This window comes from Bubalus bubalis, chromosome 19, assembly GCF_019923935.1.
Source record: "Bubalus bubalis isolate 160015118507 breed Murrah chromosome 19, NDDB_SH_1, whole genome shotgun sequence".
Lineage (NCBI taxonomy): Eukaryota > Metazoa > Chordata > Mammalia > Artiodactyla > Bovidae > Bubalus > Bubalus bubalis.
Genome location: NC_059175.1, coordinates 6,572,947 through 6,595,950, shown reverse-complemented (window position 1 = coordinate 6,595,950; position 23,004 = coordinate 6,572,947). Strand labels below are relative to the sequence as shown.

The 23,004-nt window shown below is 39.7% G+C and overlaps 1 protein-coding gene across 9 annotated transcripts in view; it reads right to left on the bottom strand.

Moving 5' to 3' along the window:
• The window catches only part of GFM2 (GTP dependent ribosome recycling factor mitochondrial 2), a 55,296-nt gene that overhangs the window by 3,468 nt on the left and 28,824 nt on the right, over window positions 1-23,004 (bottom strand). For 3 of the 9 annotated variants that reach the window (XM_025270855.3, XM_044932538.2, XM_044932537.2), the window contains 7 exons: window positions 21,551-21,691; window positions 21,362-21,461; window positions 20,146-20,335; window positions 18,598-18,674; window positions 13,195-13,333; window positions 6,815-6,994; window positions 5,455-5,570 (listed from right to left, as the gene is read on the bottom strand). In XM_025270855.3, coding sequence (XP_025126640.3) covers window positions 5,455-5,570; window positions 6,815-6,994; window positions 13,195-13,333; window positions 18,598-18,674; window positions 20,146-20,335; window positions 21,362-21,461; window positions 21,551-21,691 — 943 coding nt within the window. Of the gene's footprint in view, window positions 1-5,251; window positions 5,396-5,454; window positions 5,571-6,797; window positions 6,995-13,194; window positions 13,334-17,322; window positions 17,543-18,156; window positions 18,351-18,597; window positions 18,675-20,145; window positions 20,336-21,361; window positions 21,462-21,550; window positions 21,692-23,004 lie in introns of those variants that run through there. The other 6 variants (XR_006546629.2, XR_006546628.2, XR_006640307.1 and 3 more) reach the window with 6 other exon arrangements.

Sequence of the window (23,004 nt, the reverse complement as noted above, 5' to 3'; positions counted from 1 at the left end):
AAAGCAACAAAAGCTACTCTTTCCTGTTTCACCGAAAACTCTTGTCTCCACGTTTCTATTCAGCACCCGTGAACAGAGGCTGAATTTCAGCAACATTAACTTCTTTCCAATGTCGACTAAAAAGATGCAAGTTAAGTTTCATCTGAGGCAAAATGCAGACTACAGCCTGGGAGACCGCACCTCATATAGCTCTGAGAGACTGCTCCAAAGAGGCAGTGGGGGAAGGTCAATATATAAGATTCTGGTGAAGGGGGAATTCAATACAATTAAGCACTCATTTTACAGTGTTTTCTGCTCTCCAGGAGTATCTGAGGTCCTCAGAAAGGGATTTAGTGCTTTTCTAGGTAATACAAGATTTAAGGACTGGAATCATGAAATCAGTTCCTAAAAACATCCAACTATCTAAAGACCTGTCCCACCAGATTCCTGGAGAAAAGAGTGCCTCACTCCACCCTGAACTCCCTCAGGGGGTGTTGAAGGTCAAGAGCTGCAGCAGCATGGGGTTCAGTCTCTGTAGAGGCCGATGATGAATGCCCTTGTTCAGTGGTTGGCAATGCTCTTGGCAGGTGCCAATTAGTAGTTGACACCAAGAACCATTCTCCAATTCCCCACTTCTCAGCTTTTGTGAATCTTATACCATTCTATCTAATACTTTGACTGTTTGGCTATATTTAATTTCCTTCTAAATCATAAGCTCATTTAGGTCAAGAAAACATATGCATCTTATTGTGTTCCCTCAGTTCCCAGTGCACCATGACCACAACATAGATGGCTCAGTAACTATATGAAGCATCATTAACTTCTCATCAGCAGAGGCAAGGAATTTCCACACCAGATGAAGTTTCACAAGGGTCAGAGCACTTCCATTAGCAGTATTTAAAGTAATGAATGAAAACTAAAGATTAAGTGGAGGCCTCATAAAGTTAATTCTTATTCTCTACTATGGTCTTAATGGAAGGTTAACCAAGGGGTATTAGATTCTGAAGGACTGGCCAAAATACTGGGGCTTGAGGTTAACTTAAAAGCACTGAATCATCTTTCAGGTTACAGTTATTTCAATACTAAAACCAAAGTCAGATGGAACTCTAAGAATTATTAGAAGATAAATGTTTTCAACAATTTCATCATGACCACTTTACAGGCACTATTTCTAACTATATGTTCCAGAAAACAATATTTAAATAATTATTTTTGAAAATGTAGGTGGGTGTTTTTTAAAATGAAATCTCTTAAGAAGTATGAATTTAAACTCACATAAAAAAGTCATTAAAAGTTCAGCCTTCCTAAGTCAGGGACCTAGGATATTTAAATTAACTTTGTAATTATGGATTCAAATAAGACTAGAAAGCCAGGTCTCAAACACAGTCCAAAATACTAGAAAATGGTCATAAAAGCAAGTGTTTTAATGCGCATCAGTCACCTACAAAACTAGAGCATTCCCACACTGAGAATAATGCATGGAATCAGCACTCAGCACATGAAGGTCCTGGCGGGTGACCCCATGGACTGCAGAACACCACGCTTCCCTGTCCATCACCAACTCCTGGAGCTTGCTCAAACTCATGTCCACCTAGTCAGTGATGCCATCCAACCTTCACATCCTCTGTCGTCCCCTTCTCCTCCTGCCTTCAATCTTTCCCAGCATCAGGGTCTTTTCTAATGAGTCAGCCCTTTACATCGGGTGGCCAAAGTACTAGAGCTTCAGCACCAGTTCTTCCAATGAATATTCAGAACTAATTTCCTTTAGAATTGACTGGTTTGATCTCCTTGCAGTCCAAGAGACTCTCAAGAGTCTTCTCCAACACCACAGTTCAAAAACATCAATTCTTCGGTGCTCAGGTTTCTTTAGAGTCCAACTCTCACATCCATCCATAACTACTGAAAAAACCATAGCTTTGACTAGATGGACCTTTGTCAGCAAAGTAATTTCTCTGTTTTTGAATATGCTGTCTAGGTTGGTCATAGCTTATCTTCCAAGGAATAAATGTGTCTTTTAATTTCATAGCTGCAGTCACCATCTGCAGTGATTTTGGAGCCCCCCAAAATAAAGTCTCTTACTGTTTCCATTGTTTCCCCATCTATTTGCCATGAAGTGATGGACCGGATGCCATGATCTTAGTTTTTGAATACTGAGTTTTAAGACAGCTTTTTCACTCTCCACTTTCACTTTCATCAAGAGCCTCTTTAGTTCCTCTTCTCTTTCTGCCATAAGGGTGCTGTCAACTACATATCTGAGGTTATTTGTATTTCTCTCGGCAATCTTGATTCCAGCTTTCATTCAGCCCGGCATTTCGCATGATGTACTCTGCATAGAGGTTAGACAAGCAGAGTGACAACATACAGCCTTGATGTACTTCCTTTCCCAATTTGGAACCAGTCTGTTGTTCCATGTCCAGTTCTAACTGTTGCTTCTTGACCTGGATACGGAATTCTTAGGAGGCAGGTAAGGTGGTCTGGTATTCCCAACTCTTTAAGAATTTTTCAGTTTGTTGTGATCCACACAGTCAAAGGCTTTGGTGTAGTCAATAAAGCAGGAGATGTTTTTCTGTAACTCTCTTGCTTTTTCGATGATCCAACGGATGTTGGCAATTTCATCTCTGGTTCCTCTGCCTTTTCTACATCCAGCTTGGACATCTGGAAGTTCTCAGTTCACGTACTGTTGAAGCCTGGCTTGGAGAATTTTGAGCATTATTTTGTTAGCATGTGAGATAAGTGCAACTGTGTGGTAGTCTGAACATTCTTTAGCATTAAAATGAAAACTGACCTTTTCCAGTCCTGTGGCCACTGCTGAGTTTTCCAAATGTGCTGGCATATTGAGTGCAGCACTTTCACAGCATCATCTTTCAGGATTTGAAATAGCTCAACTGGAATTCCATCACCTCCACTAGCTCAAGGGCATATCCCCAGGCAACCACAAGGAGAAGAGGAGACTGTTTTATGCTCTGAGAAGGAAATTCACTTATCTGATCTGTAATTCAATAAGACTTATCTGATTTTGGTGATCCTTGATTAATCTTAGTAGAATAAACATGAACTTCAATACTGGAACCAATATTAGACCTTCAGTGTCCTTTAGACTATAGTCCATTTTGGGCAGAGCTGACCCCAGAAGTGTCTTTTACTCAAAGCTACCAAGATTGCCTCTATGGCTGTGTATCTGGTATAGGAAAAGCAGCATGCATGCTCAGTCGCTTCAGTCATGTCCAACTCATTGCAACCCTATGGACTGTAGCCCACCAGGCTCCTTTGTCCATGGGATTTCCCAGGCAGGAACACTAGAATGAACTGCCATTTCCTTCTCCCCTCCAAGGTATCCTACCCAGGGATCGAACCTGCATCTCTTACGTCTCCTTCGTTGACAGGCAGGTTCTTTACACAAGTGCCACCTGGGAAGGCAGGGAAAGGAGAGATGCCACTAAAACAACTTGCCTCTTTGGCAGAATCAGAGGATGTTTAGTAACTATCTGTGTCGAATACCAATATCCTAGATCCTATTTTGAATAAAACTCCAGTGATTAAGAAATCAAAGATTCTCCACGATTAGAAACTCATGATTATAGGGTTCAGAATGCAAGGACACAGGTCAGGCACTGGGAGCACAGCTGTCTGCAGGTTAGTGGTGCATGGCTGTCCGGAGAGTACCTTAAAGCAAAGAGGATTCAGTTCAGTTCGGTCCCTCAGTCGTGTCCAGCTCTTTGTGACTCCATGGACTGCAGCATGCCAGGCGCCCCTGTCCATCACCAACTCCCGGAGTTTGCTCAAACTCATGTTCATTGAGTCAGTGATGCCATCCAACCATCTCATCCTCTGTCATCCCCTTCTCCTCCTGCCTTCAATCTTTCCCAGCATCAGGGTCTTTTCCAATGAGTCAGTTCTTTGAATCAGGTGGTCAAAGTATTGGAGTTTCAGCTTCAGCATCAGTCCTTCCAATGGATATTCAGGACTGATCTCCTTTAGGATGGACTGGTTGGATCTCCTTGCAGTCCAAGGGACTCTCAAGAGTCTTCTCCAACACCACAGTTCAAAAACATCAATTCTTCGACCCTCAGGCTTCTTCAGAGTCCAACTCTCACATCCATACACGACTACTGGAAAAACCATAGCTTTGACTAGACGGACATTTGTTGGCAAAGCAAGGTCTCTGCTTTTTAATATGCTGTCTAGGTTGGTCATAGCTTTTCTTCTAAAGATCAATCATTTTTAAATTTTCTAGCTGCAGTCACCATCTGCAGGAATTTTAGGGCCCAAGAAAATAAAGTCTCTTACTGCTTCCATCGTTTCCCCATCTATTTGCTATGAAGTGATGGGACTGGATGCCATGATCTTAGTTTTTTGAATGTTGAGTTTTAAACCAACTTTTTCACTCTTTCACTTTCATCTAGAGGCTCTTTAGTTCCTCTTCACTTTCTGCCATAAGCTTGGTGTCATCTGCATATCTGAGGTTGTTGATGTTTCTCCCAGCAATCTTGATTCCAGCTTGTGCGTTATCCAGCCTGGCATTTTGCATGATGTACTCTGCATATAAGTTAAATAAGCAGGGTGACAATATACAGCCTTGACATACTCCTTTCCCATTTTGGAACCAGTCTGTTGTTTCATGTCCAGTTCTAACTGTTGATCTGAATACAGATTTCTCAGGAGGCAGTTAAGGTGGTCTGGTATTCCCTTTAAGAATTTTCCATAGTTTGCTGTGATCCACACAAAGGGTTTGGTGTAGGCAATAAAGCAGAAGTAGATGTTTTTCTGGACTCTCTTGCTTTTTTGATGATCCAACAGATGTTGGCAATTTGACTTCTGGTTCCTCTGCCTTTTCTACATCCAGCATGAACATCTGGAGGTTCTCAGTTCACATACTATTGAAGCCTTGCTGGGAGAATTTTGAGCATAACTTTGCTAGCATGTGAAATGAGTGCAATTGTGTGGTAGTTTGAACATTCTTTGGTATTGCCTTATGGCACCCCACTCCAGTACCCTTGCCTGGAAAATCCCATGGATGGAGGTGCCTGGTGGGCTGCAGTCCACGGGGTCACTAAGAGTCGGACACGACTAAGCGACTTCACTTTCACTTTTCACTTTCATGCACTGGAGAAGGAAATGGCAACCCACTCCAGTGTTCTTGCCTGGAGAATCCCAGGGACGGCGGAGCCTGGTGGGCTGCCGTCTATGGGGTCGCACAGAGTGGGACACGACTGAAGCGACTTAGCGGCAGCAGCAGCAGCAGCCTCTCTTTGGGACTGGAATGAAAACTGACCTTTTCCAGTCCTGTGGCCATTGCTGAGTTTTCCAGATTTGCTGGCATATTGAGTGCAGCACTTTCACAGGAAGCACTGTTATAGCAGCTTCTCCAATCAGGAAGCTTCCATAAGCCTCTTCTTCTTATCCCTTAGAGGGCAGACTAATGAAATAAAAACCCCAATCACAATTACGGCAAAAAGGATTAGGACACTTCCATACCTTTTGTAGGCATCTTGAGACACAGGCAGAAATCATAGTTGTGGAGGTACCAGGATGAATTACCAAAGAATGTAAAGTAACTGCTACATCTTGAACTGGCGATCCAAGCAATGGTCCTAGGTAAGGGGGAAAACTACATTAGGACTATATTGTACTCAGTGAGGGGTAAGTGAAATGTGCAAAGAGGCAGAAAACTTCCAGTTCTGCAAGTAAGGAGCTTTGAAGTCATCACACTGTTCTAAATAATAAATAAAATGCAACAACTCTTACTGGATTGACTGGAGAGGGGAGGACAAAGGGCAAACCACCGTCCCTAAGACTGGAGAGAGAGGTCAGTGCAGGGAGTTGCACTGAACTGTAACTGCTAAACTGTTTGAGGCTTAGTGTGGCCCAGCCAGAGTTAAAAACTCCAGGAGGACCCAGTCTTGGGGGTGGGGAGGGGCACAATTTTGTGATCTCAAGCAGGTTCTCACAGTAAATATCAGAGATTCATGAGGGTGGTAGTGGGTAGGAATTCTTTCTGAAACACTCCAAGGCATTCTATTCTTAACAAGGTCGGCCCTTAGAGGAAACTAGTATATCAGAGCCAAACCTGAAGGGGTATCAGAGCCTAGATGACTGGAGGGAAGCACCCAATTCCAGTCTACTCCAGCCATCCTGTCCCACCTATGGGGGATGAAAGGACTGAGAAACAGCTGTGCAGCTCAGAGGTCAAGGGCACCGGCTAAGACCCAATTGGGTCTCTCCTAAGAGATTGGGTACAGACACTCCCCCTCCCCCTCACCTCACCACCACAGTACTAAAGGCCAGTTTAGAGCAGTCCCTTTTACCCAGTGTATCATATCTGGCTATCAAGAAAAATGCTGAAGGGCAAAGAGCACAATCTAAATGCAGAGAGCAAGCATCAGAACCAGACATGGCAGGAATGCTGAATGATCAGACTGAGAATATAAACTGATTTATAGGGCTGGAACAGACAAAGTAAAGGGCACTAAGAACAGATGATCATGATGGCAGAGAGACAGAAGTCCTAAGAAACAACAAAAAGAAATGCCTCAGATCAAAAACACTAACAGAAAGGAAGAAGACCACTGACGCGCTCAGATGGGACACGGCTGAGGAAAGGCTGAGTTAGAAGATGTATCAGTAGAAACCTCCAAAACTGAAAAGCAAAGTGAACAAAAGACCGAAAAAAACAGAACAGAATATGCAATACTGCGGGACTACAAGGTATGACATATGCATGATGGACAGAAATAGGGAGAAAATACCCCCAAGTTTAGAAAAGAAGAATGAAATAATTTCTGTTATTAGAAGGGGTTGAAAGTAATCCTCATGCTTACTGATCTGACTGCCTCACCTTGGAGGCACGCACTGTGAACGCCATTTTCAAAGGCCTCTCGGGAGGCCTGCGAGAGGTCTCCGGCAACGCTTGCTGCATACTCGATAACGGGCAGAAGAGATGATGTTTCCACGGGTTTTGCTTCCAGTTCTACAGTCACAAGATGCCGTTTGTCTCCTAAAGTTCTATCTAAGGTATCTGTAAACAAACCAAATACAGTACCTCAGAGATTTGTTCTGGAAAGGTGTCAAGGTGCCACAACTGGCAAAATCAACAAGTCCAACAAGTTGATTACAGTCACCAAGTTCAAGGTCTCATGGAAGATAAAGTGGAAGAGAATACCAATAAAGACACTAAGCACAGTATAAAAATGTCAGAGTAAATAGTTCTATCAAGAAAGCGTAGATTCTGTGTTTATCAACGTTAAACACCTGCTCTGAATCATCTATTAATATTGCTTCAGTGTTAGGGTGTGTTAAGGCAGATGAACACACAAGTTCTGACATGCAGATCATACGTTTAAACATTTGTGACCCAAATTCTATTAAGCACAAAATTTTTACTTAAAACACGTACTGAGTACAAAGGATTATCTAATGAAAATTAAAAGGTTTTTAACCTTGACAACAAACAGTTGAATTTCATACTGTTCCAACAATATATTCTTTATTTAATGTTTATGATTCCTTTCCTCCAAAACTACTGATCTATTTGTTAAAATGAAAATGGTATCCCTCATTTGTCAACAAGCAACAGCGGTCAGTGAAACTGAGTGGGGCCCTGTGCGGCTCTCTGGCATGGAGGCCCTTTTGTCCCCCATTTCTTGTAGGCAAGACTCCAGCCTCTATGACCTTCCCTGAGCTCCACAAGGCAGATTTGGAACTGTTCCTAATCAAGGGAGCAGCAGTCAAGAAACCACCTGTTCAGTTCAGTTCAGTTCAGTTGCTCAGCCGTGTCCCACTCTGCGACCCCATGAACCGCAGCACACCAGGCCTCCCTGTGCATCACCAACTCCCGGAGTTCACCCAAACTCATGTCCATTGAGTCAGTGATGCCATCCAGTCATCTCATCCTCCATCGTCCCCTTCTCCTCCCGCCCTCAATCTTTGCCAGCATCAGGGTCTTTGTAAATGAGTCAGCTCTTCGCATGAGGTGGCCAAAGGACTGGAGTTTCAGCTTCAACATCAGTCCTTCCAATGAACACCCAGGACTGATACCTACTGATACCTACTAGAGGAACTGCTGAGAACTAAGGTCTACAAATAGCCAACTTCATAACAAAGTTGCCAATCTGTTTTCTTGCCAATCTTATTGGTGTAAAAGGGCATCTTGTCTTTTTTTTTTTTTTTTTTAATTTTATTTTATTTTTAAACTTTACATAACTGTATTAGTTTTGTCAAATATCAAAATGAATCCGCCACAGGTATACATGTGTTCCCCATCCTGAACCCTCCTCCCTCCTCCCTCCCCATTCCATCCCTCTGGGTCGTCCCAGTGCACCAGCCCCAAGCATCCAGTATCGTGCATCGAACCTGGACTGGCAACTCGTTTCATACATGATATTTTACATGTTTCAAGGCCATTCTCCCAAATCTTCCCACCCTCTCCCTCTCTCACAGAGTCCATAAGACTGTTCTATACATCAGTGTCTCTTTTGCTGTCTCGTACACAGGGTTATTGTTACCATCTTTCTAAATTCCATATATATGCGTTAGTATGCTGTATTGGTGTTTTTCTTTCTGGCTTACTTCACTCTGTATAATAGGCTCCAGTTTCATCCACCTCATTAGAACTGATTCAAATGTATTCTTTTTAATGGCTGAGTAATACTCCATTGTGTATATGTACCACAGCTTTCTTATCCATTCATCTGCTGATGGACATCTAGGTTGCTTCCATGTCCTGGCTATTATAAACAGTGCTGCGATGAACATTGGGGTACACGTGTCTCTTTCCCTTCTGGTTTCCTCAGTGTGTATGCCCAGCAGTGGGGTTGCTGGATCGTAAGGCAGGTCTATTTCCAGTTTTTTAAGGAATCTCCACACTGTTCTCCATAGTGGCTGTACTAGTTTGCATTCCCACCAACAGTGTAAGAGGGTTCCCTTTTCTCCACACCCTCTCCAGCATTTATTACTTGTAGACTTTTGGATCGCAGCCATTCTGACTGGCGTGAAATGGTACCTCATAGTGGTTTTGATTTGCATTTCTCTGATAATGAGTGATGTTGAGCATCTTTTCATGTGTTTGTTAGCCATCTGTATGTCTTCTTTGGAGAAATGTCTATTTAGTTCTTTGGCCCATTTTTGATTGGGTCATTTATTTTTCTGGAGTTGAGCTGTAGGAGTTGCTTGTATATTCTCGAGATTAGTTGTTTGTCAGTTGCTTCATTTACTATTATCTTCTCCCATTCTGAAGGCTGTCTTTTCACCTTGCTAATAGTTTCCTTTGATGTGCAGAAGCTTTTAAGGTTAATTAGGTCCCATTTGTTTATTTTTGCTTTTATTTCCAATATTCTGGGAGGTGTGTCATAGAGGATCCTGCTGTGATGTATGTCAGAGAGTGTTTTGCCTATGTTCTCCTCTAGGAGTTTTATAGTTTCTGGTCCTACGTTTAGATCTTTAATCCATTTTGAGTTTATTTTTGTGTATGGTGTTAGAAAGTGTTCTAGTTTCATTCTTTTACAAGTGGTTGACCAGAGTTCCCAGCACCACTTGTTAAAGAGATTGTCTTTACTCCATTGTATATTCTTGCCTCCTTTGTCAAAGATAAGGTGTCCATATGTGCGTGGATTTATCTCTGGGCTTTCTATTTTGTTCCATTGATCTATATTTCTGTCTTTGTGCCAGTACCATACTGTCTTGAGAACTGTGGCTTTGTAGTAGAGCCTGAATCTTGCCAATCTTATTGGTGTAAAAGGGCATCTTGTCTTTTAACTCACATGACTCTAATAACTGAGAATCTTTTAATATGTTCATGGGCCTTCAGCCTCTTTTGTGAAATGTCTGTTCAACCTTTTTTGCTCACTTTTCTACTTGGTTGGTTGCCATGTTTTTAGTGATTTTTGGATTCTAATTTGTCAGTTTTATATGAGGCAAATATCTTCTCTCAGTGTATCTTTTTTTGCAAAATAAATACATTTATTTATTTCTTAAAAGTGAAAGTGAAGTCGCTCAGTCATGTCCGACTCTTTGCGACCCCATGGACTGTAGCCCACCAGGTTCCTCTGTCTATGGGATTTCCCAGGCAAGAATACTGGAGTGGGTTGCCATTTCCTTCTCCATCAATGTATCTTTTTGCTTTCACTATATTCTAATACATTCTTAATATCAATAAAATCAAATTTACTAATCTTTTAGTTCACAGTTTCAGCCTTACCTGCTTAAGTTCTCCTATACTGTCTTTCAAAAATTTGAAAGTTTAAAAACTTTCATAAAGCGTTGGGGTTTTCTTTCTTTCCTCTTTTGCATACATTAACATTTATTCTCTTTATTCTTCTGTCCTTAAAGGGAGACTTTCCAACTCTCTCCTCTTATTTAGGCTTTTAAATTCAACTAGAATTGAGGTTTAGATACAGTATATGGGAAGAATCTAAATTTTTTCCCATGTGAATAGTTTTTCCAGGCCCATTTATTGAAATTCAGTCCCCCCTTTCCCACTGAGCTTGCAGTACCACTCGGTGAAAGGTGCATTTTCATATAAATGTAAGTGTGTTTCTAAGCTCTCTGGTTTGTTCCCCTGGTATATTTGTCTGTTCCTAGGTTGATTAGTTGGTCAGTATCATAATGACTGCTTTTATAGTAAGTATTAAAGTCTGATACACTTCTTTGGGTAGAACTGGTACCCTCATGCTATTCAGTCCTCTTATCTATGAATAGTATGGTTCTTATCTATACTTTTCTTTCATTCTCTTATTCAAAACATGTATCTGGCTGCACCGGGTCTTAGTTGTGGCATGCACAATCTTTAGTTGTGGCATATGAACTCTCAGCTGTGGTATGTGGGATCTATTAATAGTTCCCCACCCAGGGATCAGATGGCCCCAGGCATCAGGAGCACAATCTCAGCCCCTGGACCACCAGGGAAGTCTCATGAATAGTATGGTTTCCCACTGAACTTCGGTCTTCTTTAATGCCTGTACATTTTGATAATTTTCTAGATGTACACAAATGTAACCTGTGCCTCAACAGCATGTGATCACTGGTGGTCTGACTGTTCAGTCAACAGCATCGGGTTACTAGCTTTTCACTTTGTAACTAATAAGCAATTTAGAGGGAGACACTTGAAGACTATGCAAATATGTTATTCAACAATGTACACAATATTAAGTATTTGCAAAATGACGATTTTCTATTCCAACCCTCCTCCTCAACATCTAACAGTCAGCACTTGGCATTTCAGTATAAGGAAAAACAGTCTCTTCTTGTTATCTATTATCGGTATGGCCTCATGAATTCTAGCTTTTTGTCAATGGCTTAATTATTGTTTTTAGCTATTCTGGAGCTCAAATTAACCCAGATTTAGCCAGTGTAGCCTCTTCAGGTTGGTTCCTATGTCCTTATGACACAACCCCATCATTGTTTTGAACATTTCCTTTCTTTCTCAGGTAACAGTCCATTGCTTATTTATTTTTGAAAGTTTCCTATTTCTTACTAATACTTTTTAATCCCCTTATTTCTTCAAAAATAATATTTTATATACTGTGTACATGGTAATTCCGGTATCAGAAGCCTTTGTTGGTCTGCCTGTGAGGTTTATTGTTTCTACTGCTTTTTTCTGCTCATTGTGCCTTTTCTCAAGGTTTTATGATTTTAAAACTTCAAAAAATATACTGTGAGTTCTTTTTACTTTGTGGGATCTTTGAGGCCTGGATTGAGGGCACATTTACCTATCGAGCCCTATGTTTGCTTTCTCAAGGCTCCTTGGTCTATCGCCAACCAAGAGGACTTCACACCAAGTTCTTCTTGGTTTGGAGTTTTATAGATTATATGGGTTCTATGAACGTAGGCTGAAAATGCCTATGGTTACAAATTCTCAGAAATTCTGCCCCTTTGCCAAAAGCCAGTCAGATAAGTTTCCTTGTCACCTTCTTTTAAGGAGAAGGCTTTCCATATTGCTTCCATAAGAATGTGGCTCTCAAGCAGTAGGTTAAATATGACCACAGATTTCTCCAGAATAGCTAGTGGCTTAGGTGCTAAGTTATTTTCCAAGATTCCTGTTCCACCTTCCTTTCTTTAACCTCTGGAAGTTTCCATCATATTCTAACCACTTCAGACATTAATTTGAAAGAGGTTATTTATATTTTCCAAGCATCTTGTTTTTCCAGGTATAAAGTCCAGAAAGAGAAATCATCATGTCATTTGTCATCATGCCCCTATATCCTGTTTAATTTTTCAAGTTTCAAAGAAAAGTAATCACCTGGCCTATTTACAAACCACTGAAGTGCTTAAAAGTTCTTAGTTATGCTAAACATCTCTTTTCTATATTTTTTTCACAAACCTGTCCAAGTTTTCTTATTGTGGGGATGGGAATAGCTATCATGTTTTTTCACTTAAGGGAACCAAACTGAAAAAAGATCGTATGTAGAAAAAGCATGAATTCTTACATTTTGGCACAGAAATATAAAAACTTCAGTTTCCCAAGAACACCATCAGCACAAGATTACCATGTTTATTAGTGAAAATTATTTTCCACTCTACTTTTCTTTTTAAAATTTTAAAATTATCTGTAATTTTGCTGAGATATAATTGACATACAGCACTGTAGGAGTTTAAGGTGTATAACACAAGGATTTAACTTACATAGATCATGAAACAATTACCACAATTATTTTGGTGAACATCTACCATCTCATATAGACACAACATTAAAGAAACAGAAAAAGATTTTTTCCTTTGTGATGAGAACTCTTAGGATATACTCTCTTAACTTTCACTTATAATGTACAGTAGTATTAATTATCTTTATCATGGTGTACAGCAAACCCCAGTACTTATTTATCTTATAACTGGAAGTTGGTACCATTTGACTGCCTTCTAATTCTACTTTCCCCACTCCCCATTTCCACTATTTTATGGAGTAAAAAATAGCACACCAATTTCAAATTCTTATATTCATTCTGGTATTGAGGACCAGGATGAGCTGTTTACTTCAATGGTTAACTCCACTGTGTACCTGTTTGACGAGTGGCTCAGCCAGTATATGTAATAAATGAGTGGCAAGAAATATGGCCATGCCTAAAGCAAACAAATTCTAAAAAAACAAGAAAACACACATAAAACCTGTCCTCACTGATGGAAGACACTAGTGAATATAAACCCTGCTTTATTAAGAGATGCAGCAAACAGATTCTGGAGAGAAAGAAAGCAACAGGACCAGCAAATTCTAAATGTTGTATTTACCTGTGGCGCGAACCGAATTTAGGATGGCCTCTCGGTATGCCACCTGGAGGGGCCCGAGATAGGTTTCTAGTCCATATTCCCTCTTGATTCGGTCATGAATAATTTCAATATGTAACTCCCCCATGCCACAAAGGACAGTCTGGGTAAAAGAGGAAGAAAACAAAACAAAGGTCAAGGAAAAATTGTTTATCACAAAACACTAAATAAAGGTATGATATCAATATATTTTATTTCCCATTACTTATAAACAAAATTTCTCCTGTATAAACAAAATTTTTTCTTGGCTCCTACATCAAAACACTGTTTTTAACTTCTCTGACTGTAAAAATAAATCAATTAAAAGTGAATCACAAGGAGTGGTCCAGTGACTACAATTCCACATTCCCAATGGAGGGGGCCTGGGTTTGATCACTGGTCGGGTAACTAGTCAGTGCTCGTGCCGCAAAGAAGATCCCATGTGCCACAACTAAGAGCCAGTGGAGCCAGTCTCTTACTCTGTGATGGTTGGGTTATTAGCTGGCTAAGTGGCATTCTAACCAGAACCATGCTTCCCAACCACAAAGCTAAGTGCTAGCCAACGGAATCTAAGTATCAATGATGTTGTCAACTTCTAGGTTATATCTTTAAGGATAAATAAAACCATTCTCTTAATGAAGATGTAGATAACTATCTTGAAACGTGAATGAGGGCAACATCTTGTGAATGAGGGAAATAACCCCTCTCCCAAACACTCCCAATCACATGGCTATTTCCCAACCATCCTGGACACCTTAACCTTACAGTTTTGTGGGCAGTCAAAACTACTAGAGTAATATGACCCAGCAATCCCACTGCTGGGCATGCACACCAAGGAAACCAGAATTGAAAGAGACACGTGTACCCCAATGTTCATCGCAGCACTGTTTATAATAGCCAGGACATGGAAGCAACCTAGATGTCAATCAGCAGACGAATGGATAAGAAGGCTGTGGTCATATCAGATCAGATCAGTCGCTCAGTTGTGTCCGACTCTTTGCGACTCCATGAACCGCAGCACGCCAGGTCTCCCTGTCCATCACCAACTCCCGGAGTTCACTGAGACTCACGTCCATCGAGTCAGTGATGCCATCCAGCCATCTCATCCTCTGTCGTCCCCTTCTCCTCCTGCCCCCAATCCCTCCCAGCATCAGAGTCGTTTCCAATGAGTCAACTCTTCGCATGAGGTGGCCAAAGTACTGGAGTTTCAGCTTTAGCATCATTCCTTCCAAAGAAATCCAAGGGCTGATCTCCTTCAGAATGGAGAAGACTCTCAAGAATCTTCTCCAACACCACAGTTCAAAAGCATCAATTCTTTGGCGCTCAGCCTTCTTCACAGTCCAACTCTCACATCCATACATGACCACTGGAAAAACCATAGCCTTGACTAGACGAACCTTTGTTGGCAAAGTAATGTCTCTGCTTTTGAATATGCTATCTAGGTTGGTCATAACTTTCCTTCTAAGGAGTAAGCGTCTTTTAATTTCATGGCTGCAGTCACCATCTGCAGTGATTTTGGAGCCCCAAAAAATAAAGTCTGACACTGTTTCCACTGTTTCCCCATCTATTTCCCATGAAGTGATGGGACCAGATGCCATGATCTTCGTTTTCTGAATGTTGAGCTTTAAGCCAACTTTTTCACTCTCCACTTTCATCAAGAGGCTTTTGAGTTCCTCTTCACTTTCTGCCATAAGGGTGGTGTCATCTGCATATCTGAGGTTATTGATATTTCTCCTGGCAATCTTGATTCCAGCTTGTGTTTCTTCCAGTCCAGCATTTCTCATGATGTACTCTGCATATAAGTTAAATAAACAGGATGACAATATACAGCCTTGACATACTCCTTTACCTATTTGGAACCAGTCTGTTGTTCCATGTCCAGTTGTAACTGTTGCTTCCTGACCTGCATACAGATTTCTCAAGAGGCAGGTCAGGTGGTCTGGTATTCCCATCTCTTTCAGAATTTTCCACAGTTTATTGTGATCCACACAGTCAAAGGCTTTGGCATAGTCAATAAAGCAGAAATAGATGTTTTTCTGGAACTCTCTTGCTTTTTCCATGATCCAGCGGATGTTGGCAATTTGATCTCTGGTTCCTCTCCCTTTTCTAAAACCAGCTTGAACATCAGGAAGTTCAAGGTTCACGTATTGCTGAAGTCTGGCTTGGAGAATTTTGAGCATTACTTTACTAGCGTGTGAGTTGAGTGCAATTGTGCGGTAGTTTGAGCATTTTTTGGCATTGCCTTTCTTTGGGATTGGAATGAAAACTGAACTTTTCCAGTTCTGTGGCCACTGCTGAGTTTTCCAAATTTGCTGGCATATTGAGTGCAACACTTTCACAGCATCATCTTTCAGGATTTGGAATAGCTCAACTGGAATTCCATCACCTCCACTAGCTTTGTTTGCAGTGATGCTTTCTAAGGCCCACTTGACTTCACATTCCAGGATGTCTGGCTCTAGGTCAGTGATCACACCATCATGATTATCTGGGTCGTGAAGATCTTTTTTGTACAGTTCTTCTGTGCATTCTTGCCACCTCTTCTTAATGTCTTCTGCTTCTCTTAGGTCCATACCATTTTTGTCCTTTATCGAGCCCATCTTTGCATGAAATTTTCCTTTGGTATCTCTGATTTTCTTGAAGAGATCTCTAGTCTTTCCCATTCTGTTGTTTCCCTCTATTTCTTTGCATTGATCGCTGAGGAAGGCTTTCTTATCTCTCCTTGCTATTCTTCGGAACTCTGCATTCAGATGTTTATATCTTTCCTTTTCTCCTTTGCTTTTCGATTCTCTTCTTCTCACAGCTATTTGTAAGACCTCCCCAGACAGCCATTTTGCTTTTTTGCATTTCTTTTCCATGGGGATGGTCTTGATCCCTGTCTCCTGTACAATGTCACGAACCTCAGTCCATAGTTCATCAGGCACTCTATCTATCAGATCTAGGCCCTTAAATCTATTTCTCACTTCCACTGTATAATCATAAGGGATCTGATTTAGGTCATATCTGAATGGTCTAGTGGTTTTCCCTACTTTCTTCAATTTATACATACACAATGGAGTATTACTCAGCCATTAAAAAGAATACATTTGAATCAGTTCTAATGAGGTGGATGAAACTGGAGCCTATTATACAGAGTGAAGCCAGAAAGAAAAACACCAATATGGTATACTAACACATATATATGGAATTTAGAAAGATGGTAGTGATAACCCTGTATGTGAGACAGCAAAAGAGACACAGATGTACAGAACAGTCTTTTGGACTCCATGGGAGAGGGTGAGGGTGGGATGGTTTGGAAGAATGGCTTTGAAACATGTATATTATCATATGTGAAACAGATTGCCAGTCCAAGTTCGATGCATGATACAGGGTGCTTGGGGCTAGTGCACTGGGATGACCCAGAGGGATGGGATGGGGAGGAAGGTGGGAGGGGGAGTTCAGGATGGAGAATACATGTACACCCGTGGTGGATTCATGTCAATGTATGGCAAAACCAACACAATATTGTAAAGTAAGTAGCCTCTAAAAAATAGATAAATAAATATTTTTAAAAAATTAAAATAAATAAAAGCAGGCCATATTAAATTTAACAAAATTCAGATTATAACAACAATATGTGACTACTCATGGAATAAACAAAGAATAAAAAAAACAAAAAACAAAAATCAAAACTACTAGAGTAGCTTGAACCTTTAAGTGACAGAGAAACTGACTTTTATCTTTTTTGAACCAATGTCATTTTGGGTCCTTGTTAGAATAGCCAAATTTGCATTAAAACATTAAAAAAAAAACCCCAAAAAACAAAATAACACAAAAATAGTTATTCCTGAAGGTCTTTGTGTACGGGACAGTACGTGCAAGTAATCCTATTTGCCCCATTTTATTCATATACCATCTGTATAGTGAAGCATTAACTTTAAACTGAAAAGAGATCTGGCCCTTGCCTTTAGCTACTGGAAAGTTATCTCTAGGCCAAAATGCTCCCTGATAGAACTGTCTTTGCTTGTCTGGCGCCTCTGTCCACCAGACAGTCTAACAATGTGACTTATGAAACAGGCTTTGGAATAGCCATACCCATTCACAACCTAGAGAGTGAAGGTAGTAGCCCAAACCTACAGGAGGCACGAGAGATTAAATGTCAACCACATAGGCAGTATGTGATTACGTTCCAACAGAATCTCTGGACATTGAAGGCTTAGGTGAGCTTCCCTGGCTGGCAGTACTCCACAGAGTCAAGAGGATGAAGAAGGCTTTGCATTTAGAACTCTCCCAGACTTTGCCCTATGTGTCTCTTCCTTGGCTGTTTCTGATTTGTTTCCTTTCAGTGTAAAAAAAGCTGTAAGAAACAATAAAAGACTATTTGGTGTATGACTGTGATACTTTAATGTAAAGTTAAAAAAGTAAATTATTTGGAAAGAAGCAAGTTGTTGAATAATACAAATAGAATGACTAGCTATATATCTGTACATATATATTTAGAAATATGTATATATATACTATGCTTTATAACATAGCATGGCAGAAAAATGGATGTTCAGAAAAGTGTGAAAGGCTATTCACTGATTATCTGTGTAGAACAGGATGAAAAGATTGAAAGGGAGACTTTAATTCTTTACTTTGTCCACTTGCATGTTATTTGCTATTTTTAAAAAAATTTGTATTGGTGGTTTTTAAATAAAAAGTTTCTATTGCAATTGCTGTTACAGCCTTCAGAATCAATTAAACTAAGCTGCTACATCACTTAGTTGGCATTTAGGAAAAAAAAGTACTCCACATTTTTCAGATTAACTAAAATGAGTTTATCCTTTTTACAGACACATTTATAATCTTTTAAAGGAACTTTTTCTCGATATTTTATATAAACTCTACTCTGCCTCCCTAAAAAGAAGATGTAGAACAAACATGTGTTCTTCTGCTATACCATAATACACAGTGCAGTCCTGTACCTACTTTAGACTCTATTTCCTCCCATACTGTTGGCCGCAATCTGTCACTTCTCACCCATTTTATGTGTGTTATCATCATTAAAAGTATCTTTGCATCCTCCCTTTAGTAAACAGTTTCTGTAAGTTTTAGCATAAGAGGCTCAGAGTGTTGTCTTGGGGTTGAAAGATTTATTTCAAAATTTCACATAAGGCTGTGTTCTGGAAGATATAAATGTTGGAGAGTAGTTTATATAAGTAAGGTATAATCGTGCTGAGGAATTAAGGAGAATTTAGCTTGACAGTAAAAATAATAATCAGAAATTTATGAGAGAGCCAAAGTAGAAGGCCTTTTCTTTCAGGTACATGGACAAATCAATGTTTTAGACAAATGCACTTAAACACTCTCTTGCACACAAACAAACATTATTATTGAAAGATTTGGGGAATTATATAATAATATGCATACTTGTCCAGAATCAGGATCTAGCTTCACTTTCAAACTGGGATCTTCACGCTGAAGGCATTTCAATGCATGATCCAAATCTAGAGGATTAACAATAACTGTTACCTTTACATTTTATTTTTTAAGATAAGGTACTACAATAATAGTTATTTCACATGGCCAGAAATGTTTTGTAGAGAATTAAAAAAAGTGACAAGACAGTGATGGGAGGTTACTTGAGACTGAATGACCTGGAGAGACCTTTCCAGGATGATTTAGATAAAGACATAAACCAAAAAGAATGTTGTTGTAAGTAAAATCCCAGAGAAAAAGAATTCCAGATAGAGGAAGTAAATGGCTGTGCAAGGAATGGTTTCTACTGAAGAAATAAGAAGGCCATTGTAGCTGGATAATGGTAGACAAAAGAGCAGCATCAGATGAGGAGATGTGTGACAGAGATCAATCACATCATGAAAGGTTTGAAGGCCATGGTGAAGTCTGGATTTGCACTGGGAAGCCACTGAAAGGTTTTACATGGGACAGTAACATCATCTGATTATACTCTGCAAAGATTAAGAAGCTAACAAAAAAGCCTTCAGAAACAAATACAAAGGAGGCTAAATTATATCATGAATAGAGATGCTAATGTGCCCACTCTACGATGAATGATCACACCAAAGAAGAATACAGCTGACCCCTGAATAACATGGATTTGATGCAGGTCTTCTTATATACGGAGTCAGATATGGAGGAACCAAGTACAGGAAGGGCCAACTATAATTTCAACATTCAGAAAACTAAGATCATGACATCTGGTCCCATCACTTCATGGCAAATAGATGGAGAAACAATGGAAACAGTGAGAGACTTTATTTTCTTGGACTCCAAAATCACTGCAGATGGTGAGTACAGCCATGAAATTAGAAGACACTTGCTCTTTGGAAGAAAAGCTATGACCAACCTAGACAGCATATTAAAAAGCAGAGACATTACTTTGCCAACAAAGGTCCATCTAGCCAAAGCTATGGTTTTTCCAGTAGTAATGTATGGATGTGAGAGTTGGACTATAGAGAAAGCTGAGCACCAAAGAATTGATGCTTTTGAACTGTGGTGTTGGAGAGGACACTTGAGAGTCCCACGCACAGCAAGGAGATAAACTAGTCAATACTAAAGGAAATCAGTCCTGAATATCCATTGGAAGGCCTGATGCTAAAGCTGAAACTCCAATACTTTGGCCACCTGATGTGAAGAACTGACTCACTGGAAAAGACCCTGATGCTGGGAAAGATGGAAAGCAGGAGGAGAAGGGGAGAACAGAGGATGAGATGTTTGGATGGTATCACAATTCGATGGACATGAGTTTGGGCAAACTCTGGGAGTTGGTGATGAACAGGGAAGGCTGATGTGCTGCAGTCCATGGGGTCGCGAACAGCTGGACATGACTGAGCGACTGAACTGAAATGCTAAACTCAACGACATAAAATAACGTGAAAAACCTTTTGAAGTAAAATGTAACTATTTTACCTAAATTGTCAGAGCGCTAATTAATTGATGCACCAAGATTATTTGTACCTGGCTGCTTAGCCATTGATGGAGGTTCTATGGTACAGAAGAAAACAGGTTCTGGAATCTCCACGCCAGCCAATAAAAGCCTCTCTGCTTCATTGTTTTCTTTCTGCTTCTTTTCTCCCCCCCTTTTGGCTCGACGAGACGCAGCTAATGCGCTGGACCTGGATGAGACAATGGTGTCCCCGGTAGCAGTCTGCAAGCAAACAAGATGCATGAACACAACAGGCAAGCACTCAGCTTCCACCAAAAACCATGAAAACCAAAGAAAAATTCAATGTAGCACTTTATCTTCATCAAAACCTAAAAGAGACAAATTCACTAAGCTTATTATAACTGTACATTCGTAAAGCTAATTCAACTTATAGACAAATTCTATCCAAAACACTACTGTTAAACATTACTATTGTTAGTAAATTCTAACAATAAAACACTCCTGGAGGAGGACAACAATAAAACACACATACAAAAAAAATACATTTAAAAATTCATCTGGCAAATCAAATTTATCTTTGAGCAAGAGAAAGAAAAATTCTTGCCCTTACAAGACTTCATTGGGAAAATATCTTCAGTTTTTACATAATCAGTTATAAAGTTAAACTTTCTGAAGTTATCAAGATAGCAAAAAACCTAATGAGAATAACACTATCTAATATAAAGTTGAGAGAAGGCAATGGCACCTCACTCTAGTACTGTTGCCCAGAAAATCCCATGGACCGAGGAGCCTGGTAGGCAGGCTGCAGTCCATGGGGTCGCTAAGAGTCGGACACAACTGAGCGACTTTACTTTCACTTTCCACTTTCATGCATTGGAGAAGGAAATGGCAACCCACTCCAGTGTTCTTGACCGGAGAATCCCATGGACGGAGAAGCCTAGTAGGCTGCAGTTCATGGGGTCGCAAAGAGTTGGACACAACTGAAGCGACTTAGTAGTAGTAGTAATATAAACTTAAACATAAGTATGTATCCATAAATAATGTATTTATTTTACTTGAATTTGAAATTTATATAAAGACAATCCATAGTGTTTATAGCATTCCATAATTTATTTTTCTCTGTATTAAACGTTTGAGATTTGACTATGTTGATGAATGTACTACAATATTCATTATTCCACTACTGATAGCTTTTGGATTGTTTATGGGTTTTTGCTATGACAAAATACATACTTTTAATTAAACATATAAGCTGTTATTTCCTACAGAAACCATTTGGTCACTTACATGTTTAAGCCCAACAGTCAAAGCAATGTTACCAGCAGTCAGTAAAGGGATTTCTATATGTTGGTCAGCAAATGGCAAAAGTAGACGACTTATCCTCTCCCTGTAAAACCATGATTCATGTTAGTAAAAGTACAAAGAAATGAGTTTAGAAATAAGAAGTTTTAGAAAATAACCTAGGCTTCTACTTACGTGCAGTTTCCATTAATATTATGGATGGCCGTTTGCGGTTTTATCATGCCTGAGTATATGCGCATAAAAACCAGTGGGCCTCGCTGCTTGTCATGGAGGACTTTAAATGCCAGGGCACATAAGTCACCCTTATACCATTGCCTAAAAATTAAGGAGAAATTCCAGAAAAGCCTTTAAAATATACCTCCTATATATCTATATAGATAAGATCAAAATCACTGCATAAACTTAAACTTCATGTCCTCTAAAGATTACTCTTATCTTCTAATTTAGCAACCCAGGACAATTAAATAATGTATTCTGTACCTCTCTTCCTCCACTGGACTAGATTACTTATTGGAGATCTTACCATTAATGCTTCAAAACTGGAAAAAAACAAATAAACAAAAAAATGGATTCTCTTCCAAATATTACTTCTGTTAGCAAATAATTCTTGCTGAGACATCCCTCCTCAAAAAATACACCTAGGAATATCACACCACTTCTTAAAATCCCATAAAGGATAAACAAGAAGGTACTTTTCAATTACTGCTTTCACTCTCTCCTCCCACTTTTTCTTCAGCTGCAGAGCCATATAAACCTACACTATAAACTTGAACTTGTTTACAACACCAACAGTTACAGAATGATGTCCTTAAATTGGTGTTCACTGAGAGGTTTCAGAAAGTCTGAATTTGTCTCAAACTGCCAAATTTTGTGCATAGGTACATTTTTCTGAGGAAAAAGCTCCATATTTTCATTAGTTTCAAAGGAGTCCATGACTTAGGAGATTAGACACTTCTAATAGAAGTGTCTATTGAGCTTCTCTTATTCCTGTTCTCTTCAAATTTTATCTAACAAGTCCTTATATAGAGAGTTGATCATATACTAGGAACTGTTCTATGTGCTTTATAAATATTAGCTCATTTATTCTAGTGTCAATCTTATGAGATAAATTCCATTTTCTGCATTTTACAGATGAGAGGTTAAGCAACTTGGAAGACCTAGATTTAAATTCAAGTAGTACACAGTCCATGCTCATCATCACATTGCCATAATGCCTCTCCAATACAGAGATGAAAAGTGACTCAGATTCCAGTTAACAGGATTAAAGTCCACCTCTGTCTGCCATTATGCACAAAGCTCACTTAGATTTTAGAGGATTTATTGCCAAGAACAAAGCTGTTAGGCTCAAGAGCAGTAAAACAACAGACCTTTCCTTACAGTCACAAAATATTTTGAGCTTACGGAAAATCTTGAAATCCATAATAAATATAAATATATCTATAGCATATTTATCAAACACCCCCAGTGTACTACTTCTTTTTTTCAGACTAAGATGGAAGGGTCAACAGCAAAGAAGTCACACATTCTTAGCGCCGTCTTCAAGACAGCAGGTTACAAGAGATGATGACAAACATCCCTTTCAAGTAAACTTACAATGACTCTTCATTATATTGTCTACAGTGATATTC